This window comes from Cetorhinus maximus, chromosome 9, assembly GCF_964194155.1.
Source record: "Cetorhinus maximus chromosome 9, sCetMax3.hap1.1, whole genome shotgun sequence".
NCBI lineage: Eukaryota > Metazoa > Chordata > Chondrichthyes > Lamniformes > Cetorhinidae > Cetorhinus > Cetorhinus maximus.
In genome coordinates, this window is record NC_135887.1 from 10,680,551 (window position 1) to 10,688,099 (window position 7,549).

Sequence of the window (7,549 nt, forward strand, 5' to 3'; positions counted from 1 at the left end):
CCCCGGACCCCCTCCCCCTTTCCCCCACCCCCCTCCCCCCTTTCCCTCCCCCCACCCCCTCCCCCTTTCCCTCCCCCCCACCCCCTCCCCCTTTCCCTCCCCCCTTCCCTCCCCCCCTCCCCCTCCCCCTTTCCCTCCCCCCCTCCCCCTCCCCCTCCCCCTTTCCCTCCCCCCCCTCCCCCCCTCCCCCTCCCCCTTTCCCTCCCCCCCCTCCCTCCCCCCCTTTCCCTCCCCCCCCTCCCTCCCCCCCTTTCCCTCCCCCCCCTTTCCCTCCCCCCTTTCCCTCCCCCCCCCTCCCCCTTTCCCTCCCCCCCCCCTTTCCCTCCCCCCCCCCCTTTCCCTCCCCCCCCCCTTTCCCTCCCCCCCCCCCTTTCCCTCCCCCCCCCCCTTTCCCTCCCCCCCCTTTCCCTCCCCCCCCTCCCCCTTTCCCTCCCCCCCCCCTCCCCCTTTCCCTCCCCCCCCCCTCCCCCTTTCCCTCCCCCCCCCCTCCCCCTTTCCCTCCCCCCCCCCTCCCCCTTTCCCTCCCCCCCCTCCCCCTTTCCCTCCCCCCCCTCCCCCTTTCCCTCCCCCCCCCTTCCCCCTTTCCCTCCCCCCCCCTTCCCCCTTTCCCTCCCCCCCCTCCCCCCCCCCTCCCCCTTTCCCTCCCCCCCCCCTCCCCCCCCCCTCCCCCTTTCCCTCCCCCCCCCCTCCCCCTTTCCCTCCCCCCCCCTCCCCCTTTCCCTCCCCCCCCCCTCCCCCTTTCCCTCCCTCCCCCCTCCCCCTTTCCCTCCCTCTTTCCCTCCCCCCCCTCCCCCTCCCCCCCCACCCCCTCCCTCTTTCCCTCCCCCTCCCTCCAGCAAATAGCCCATTGGCTCTGAGTGAGTTGCTGAGTTTTGGTTCGAACTGATTTGCAGCAACTCATTAACTGTCACTCGGAGAGGGAGAGGGAGGGGGGGGGGAACAAACCGAATGTAAACAACACTCTCACCCAAACGCCCCCCGTCCCACCACCTTCATCTTCTGGTACTTCTCCATCGCCGTCTCCAAGGAGCTGAGGACAACTTCCGGTAGGGGAGCCGGCGAGGTCCACACTTCTTCCCTGGAGCCTGGTCTCGCGCTCCGGCAGCCCGGCTGCTGCAGCCCTGCACCGAACCCGGGCAGGATCAGAGAGCAGCGCCGCCGCTTGGAAACACTGAGAACTGCAGGTCCCTCTCTAATGTCTCTGTGAAACCAATTCGTCCCACATATCAAGCCACCCCAACCCCACCCAACCCCTACCCCCACCCCACCCCACCCAACCCCTACCCCTACCCCACCCCAACCCCTACCTCTACCCCACCCAACCCCTACCCCACCCAACCCCAACCTCTATCTCTACCGCACCCAACCCCTACCCCTACCCCACCCAACCCAACCCCTACCCCTACCTCTACCCCAACCAACCCCAAACCCTCACACTAACTCCAATATTTAAATGAGGATTAAATAGGATTTTTATTAAATAGGATTGTTGCTTGGAGGATTATTCCATTTCCAGAGGTGGAAACAGCTGGAAAATGTTGAGTGAGACAAATTGGAAGCCCACGAAAGAGATTCTCAGCTATGCTTGTCTTCAAGAACGAGATACAGCAAAGTTACCCCCCCCCCCACCCCGCCAAGTCTCTTCATGAGTGGGACTTGATAGTCCTGCAACAAAAACAAAAATACCTGGAAAAACTCAGCAGGTCTGACAGCATCTGCCGTCAGGAGAGGGATACAGTTGACGTTTCGAGTCCGTGTCACCCTTCGTCAGAACTAAGACATATAAAAGTGAGATGAAATATAAGCTGATAGAGGGGGGTGGGTGGGACAGGTAGAGCTCAATAGGAGGATAGTGATAGGTGGAGGCCAAGAAGAGACTGCCAAGGATGTCATAGACAAAAGGACAAAGGGTTGTTGACGGTGGTAATATTATCTAAAGGATGTGCTAATGAGGACATTAAGGGTAGAAAGCAGGACGAGCAAGTGGCAGATGGCCCTAGTCGGGGTGGGGGGAAGGGATCAAAATAGGCTAAAAGGTGGAGATGAAACAACAGATCAAAATAAATTTTAAAATAAGAGGGAAAAGAAAAAATATATTCGTTTAAAAATTATAAATTATTGGGAAAAGGGGGATCGGAAAGAGGGTGGGGATGGAGGAGAGAGTTCATGATCTGAAATTGTTGAACTCAATATTAAGTCCGGAAGGCTGTAAAGTGCCTAGTCGGAAGTTGATGTGCTGTTCCTCCAGTCCTGCAGCCCACTTGCTCATGGATATCTCCCAATCTGCCCAGTCCTGGGTGCCAAGAGTGTCAGGGAACTGTTTGATACTTTATACAGATAAAAAGAGGGAGATAAGACTCCAGAGTATGAGGAATGTTAGAGGCAGGAGAGGAGGCTTCAGAGATATTGCAATGAAGGATCTGAAAACTATTAGGACGACTGAACATCAGAGGCATGAATGGATTCAAGACAGTGAGGGAAATGTAAGCATTTGGCAATAAGGGGTAGTTGGTCACATGGGCACTCAAGGTCAAAAAGATTAGGCAATCACTCTGGATCTGGGCATCGAGAACATAAAAGATGTGAAGGGTATTAGAGAATACAAGCACAAAGATTACCTTGAGACATATACTAGGAGGCACGCGAGAACATCCTGAGGCATTCTAGCTTCTGAATTTTCCCTCCCTGTAGGGAAAGTCTTATGTGCAATCCAGAACAGTAACTCAGGTGGGAAATAATCAGTATAAATCCATATACTGACATTTTAAGTTGCAGTTATACCTCAATCTCAAATCCTGGCAAAATATGCATTGAAAAATAGCTCCAGTTTTAGTTAATTCACTGTGTTGGCACTGAAATAAGGATCATGGGTCTCACCGGACCATGTGGATAGTTCCATGTCAATCAGATTACAGAGTGCACAGGATAGCATCTTGAAAGGCCCAGAGGATACATTTAACACTTACTTTGTTTTAAGGATTACTGTGCTTCAAACCAGATCAATTCTTCCATTGATCACAGGTAATAATCTGGGACCATTTCTGGGGAAGTTGGGGCCTGTACAAGTGGGACGGTCTACATCTGAACCAGAGCGGGACTAACATCCTTGCAGGTGGGTTTGCTAGTGCTGTTGGGAGGAGTTTAAACTAATTCGGCAGAGGGAGGGGACACAGGATGTTAGCAGAATAAGGACACATCATAATACAGTAAAACAATCAAGCCAGAGGGAGTACAGCTGCATTAAGCTTCAAGGGAGTAAGGTAAGGCTGGATGGCCTCTACTTTAATGCCAGGAGTATTACAGGTAAAACGGACAAGTTAAGGGTGAGGATTGACACGTGGAATTGTGATATAGTAGCCATCGCTGCGACGTGGTTGAGGGAAGGGCAGGATTGGCAGCTCAACATTCCAGGATATAGAATCTTCAGGCAAGACAAAGGAGGGGGTAAAAGAGGAGGAGGTGTTGCATTATTAGTTAAGGAGTCAGTTACTGCAGTAAGGAGAGATGATATTTTGGAGGGGGCATCGCATGAAGCTTTGTGGGTAGAGCTTAGGAATAAAAAAGGGGCAGCCACATTGTTAGGTGTTGATTATAGACCCCCAGATAGTCAGCGGGAAATTGAGGAGCAAATATGCGCACAATTTGTGGAGGTGTGTAAAAATAATAACAATAGGGTAATTATATTAGGTGATTTCAACTTTCCCAACATTAATTGGGACAGATATAGTGTTAAGGGCTTGGATGGAGTGGATTTCTTGAAATGTGTACAGGAGAACTTTTTAGGTCAATATATAGAGGGTCCAACAAGGGACGGTGCAGTGCTGGACCTAATTCTGGGGAATGAAGCCGGACAGTTGGCTGAGGTGGTGGTGGGCGAGCATTTTAGCGATAGTGACTACAACATGGTACAGTTTAAGTTTGTTATGGACAAAGAAATAGACAAGTTGCAAAAAAATGTTTTGGATTGGGGGAGAGTGGATTTTAATAAAATAAAGCAGGATCTGGCCAAGGTAGACTGGGAACAGCTACTTGTGGGGAAATCTACAGAGGAACAGTGGGGGCCGTTCAAAAAGGAAATGGGGAGGGTACAGGCTCAGCATGTTCCCTCTAGGGTGATAGGAAGGAGTAACAAGCCCAGAGAACCATGGATGACCAGAGATATTCAGGTTAGGATTAGAAGGAAAAGAGAGGCTTTTAGCAGGTACAAGGGAAGCAAATCAGCAGAGGCATTAGTGGAGTACAGACAGTGCAGGGTGCAGCTTAAGAAAGCAATTAGGAAATCAAAGAGGGGATATGAGAAAGCTCTGCCTGGTAAAAGTAGGGAAAATTCCAAGATATTCTATATCAATGGGAAAAGGATAACCAGGGAAAGAGTAGGGCCCATAAGGGACTAGGAGGCAATCCATGGGTGGAGCCAGAGGACATCACTAGGGTGTTGAATGAATACTTCACATCCATCTTCACCCGAGAGAATGAGGATGAAGGTATCGAACTCGGGGAGAGAGACTAAGCAAATTGATATAGGGAGTGACAAGGTATTGGAGGTGTTGGCAGGCTTAAAAGTGGACAAATCTCCAGGTCCAGATGATTTGTGTCCCAGACTGCTGAGGGAGGCAAAGGAGGAGATCACAGGGGCTCTGACCCAAATTTTTAATTCCTCTTTAGCCACGGGGGAGGTGCCAGAGGACTGGAGAACAGCTAATGTGGTTCCGCTATTTAAGAAGGGTTGTAGAGATAAGGCAGGGAACTACAGGCCAGTGAGTCTCATGTCTGTGGTAGGGAAACTATTGGAGAAAGTTCTGAAGAAGAGAATCTATCTCCACTTGGAGGGGCAAGGTTTGATCAGGGATAGTCAGCATGACTTTGTCAGAGGAAGGTCATGCCTAACAAATTTGATTGAATTTTTTGAGGAGGTGATCAGGTGTGTAGATAAGGGTAGTGCAGTTGATGTAGTTTATATGGATTTCAGCAAAGCCTTTGACAAGGTCTCACATGGGAGACTTATAAAGAAGGCAAATGCATATGGGATACAGGGTAATTTGATAAGGTGGACTCAAATTTGGCTTAGCTGTAGGAGGCAGAGGATGATGACAGAACGATGCTTTAGTGACTGGAAGCCAGTGTCCAGTGGCGTACCACAGGGATCTGTGCTGGGTCCCCTATTATTTGTCATTTATATAAACGACATAGATGACTATGTGGGGGGTAGGATTAGTAAGTTTGTGGATGACACAAAAATTGGCCAGGTGGTTAACAGTGAGGTTGAGTGTCTTGGGCTACAGGAAGATATAGACGGGACGGTCAAATGGGCAGATAAGTGGCAGATGGAATTTAACCCTGAAAAGTGTGAGGTGATACACTTTGGAATGAGTAATTTGACAAGGAAGTATTCAATGAACAGCATGACACTAGGAAGTTCTGAGGAGCAAAGGGATCTTGGCGTGTGTGTCCATAGATCTCTGAAGGCGGAGGGGCATGTTAGTGGGGTGGTGAAAAAGGCACATGGGACAATTGCCTTTATCAATTGAGGCATAGATTACAAAAGTAGGGAGGCCATGTTGGAGTTGTATAGAACCTTGGTGAGGCTGGAGTACTGTGTGCAGTTTTGGTTGCCACATTATAGGAAGGATGTGATTGCACTGGAGGGGGTGCAGAGGAGATTCACCAGGATGTTGCCTGGGATGAAACATTTAAGTTATGAAGAGAGGTTGGATAGACTTGGGTTGTTTTCGTTGGAGCAGAGAAGACTGAGGGGCAACCTGATTGAGGTGTACAAGATTATGAGGGGCATGGACAGGGTGGATAGGGAGCAGCTGTTCCCCTTAGTTGATGTGTCAGTCACAAAGGGGCATAAGTTCAAGGTGAGGGGTAGGAGGTTTAGGGGGGATGTGAGGAAAAACATTTTTACCCAGAGGTTGGTGACGGTCTGGAATGCACTACCTGGGAGGGTGGTGGATGCGGGTTGCCTCACATCCTTTAAAAAGTACCTGGATGAGCACTTGGCACGGCACAACATTCAAGGCTATGGGCCAAGTGCTGGTAAATGGGATTAGGTAGGTAGGTCAGGTGTTTCTCACGTGTCGGTGCAGATTTGATGGGCCGAAAGGCCTCTTCTGCACTGTGATTCTGTGATAATCCGCAGCCTGTTCCCAGTACCAGTAGAGTAACTGGTGTGCATGTTGTCTGGACTGCTATCCCGCTTGGCAGCAATATAGAGGTACATTCTCTCAAGCAGAAGCCTTCAAATCTGCAGGACCAGGGTACTACGGAACCTATTAGCAAAGAGTTAGGTGTCCTGTGTTCATCCCAGAACTTGCAGACCCCAAGAGGATAATCACCTTCATCTCAAGGGACTGATATAGGTTGGAGCAGCCATCTGTATCTCAGAACCCAGGCCCTTGGGTGGCAAGCGAAAGTAGTGTTGGATTAGGGCAGAGGAAAGTTTGCATAGTCAAAACAACAAATAGCGCTTTTATAGGGTTAACACCTCAGGTTGATGACCGTTCATCCGGTTCCAGGTCAGTGAATTGGTGATGTATACAGCATCTAGACAACATATTGTGAATTCACATGCAAGAAGCTGTTGCTATCATCACAAATTATCTAAGCATTTAGAGAATGGTAGTCTTTGTGTTTGATATAAACATAGGGGCTTAAGTTTGAGGTCATCCACTTTGGATCTGACATTATGAATATTTTATTAATGATGAGAGTCTAAGAGCAATGGAGGACCAAAGGCACTTTGCTATTCATGTACACGAATCACTAAAAGCCCATGCACAGGTAATAAGAGTAATCAAAAAGGCTAACATTATCACAAGGGTGATGGAATACAAAAGTGAGGAAATTATGCTTCAGTTGTACAGAGCCTTGGTAAAAAGCCCATCTGGAGTACTGTGTCCAGTTTTAGACACCGAATCTCCTCTTGAGGGGGATGGGGTATAATACAGAAACCAGGCTTTAGAGGTTTAAATTATGAAGACAGTTTAAAAAGTTGAGGGATGATCTGAGCAAGATCTTCAAAATGATTAAAGGATTAAGGATAGATTCAGATAAATTACTTCCTCTGTTAGGGAATTCAGAACAACAGGGCATAATCTTATAATTAATGTTAGGACATTTAGGAGTGAAATCAAAAAGGAATTTTTCACACGCAGCTTAACAGGAGCCTGGAACTCTCTCCCCAGAATGGCTACAGATGCTGAGTCAATTGGAGGTTTCAACATTGGGATCATTAGATTTTTGTTCAGTAAGGGTATCAAGGATCAAAGGTAGGTAAATGGAATTGGGGTACAAATCAGCCACGATCGAATTGACTGACTTCTGTGCTGATTCACATTTGAGGCATGCATTGCCACTTTGGTGTAAGAAATAGAAACAATAACCCTAGGCATCTGGCAATCCTATTGCTGCCTCAGTTATCAGTCTACTGACCTGTTAGCTGTCCTGGCAAAGTAGTGACTCTTATACAGTAAATTGACGGATCTGGATGGATCTACAGTAAATTGTTCTGTGGCTCCTTGAATTGAGGCTGTAGCCTAAAATTTGG

General features: G+C 48.9%; 1 protein-coding gene across 4 annotated transcripts in view; it reads right to left on the reverse strand.

Annotated features, from left to right (window-relative positions):
- Positions 1-1,113, reverse strand: part of nek8 (NIMA-related kinase 8) — a 55,164-nt gene extending 54,051 nt beyond the window's left edge. For all 4 annotated transcript variants that reach the window (XR_013577489.1, XM_078548025.1, XM_078548024.1 and 1 more), the window contains exon 1: positions 968-1,113. Coding sequence is in view for 3 of the 4 variants with exons in the window: in XM_078548025.1 (XP_078404151.1) it covers positions 968-1,014 (47 nt within the window). In the remaining variant the exon portion in view is untranslated. The remainder of the gene's footprint in view (positions 1-967) is intronic.
- Between the last annotated feature and the right edge of the window lie 6,436 nt (positions 1,114-7,549).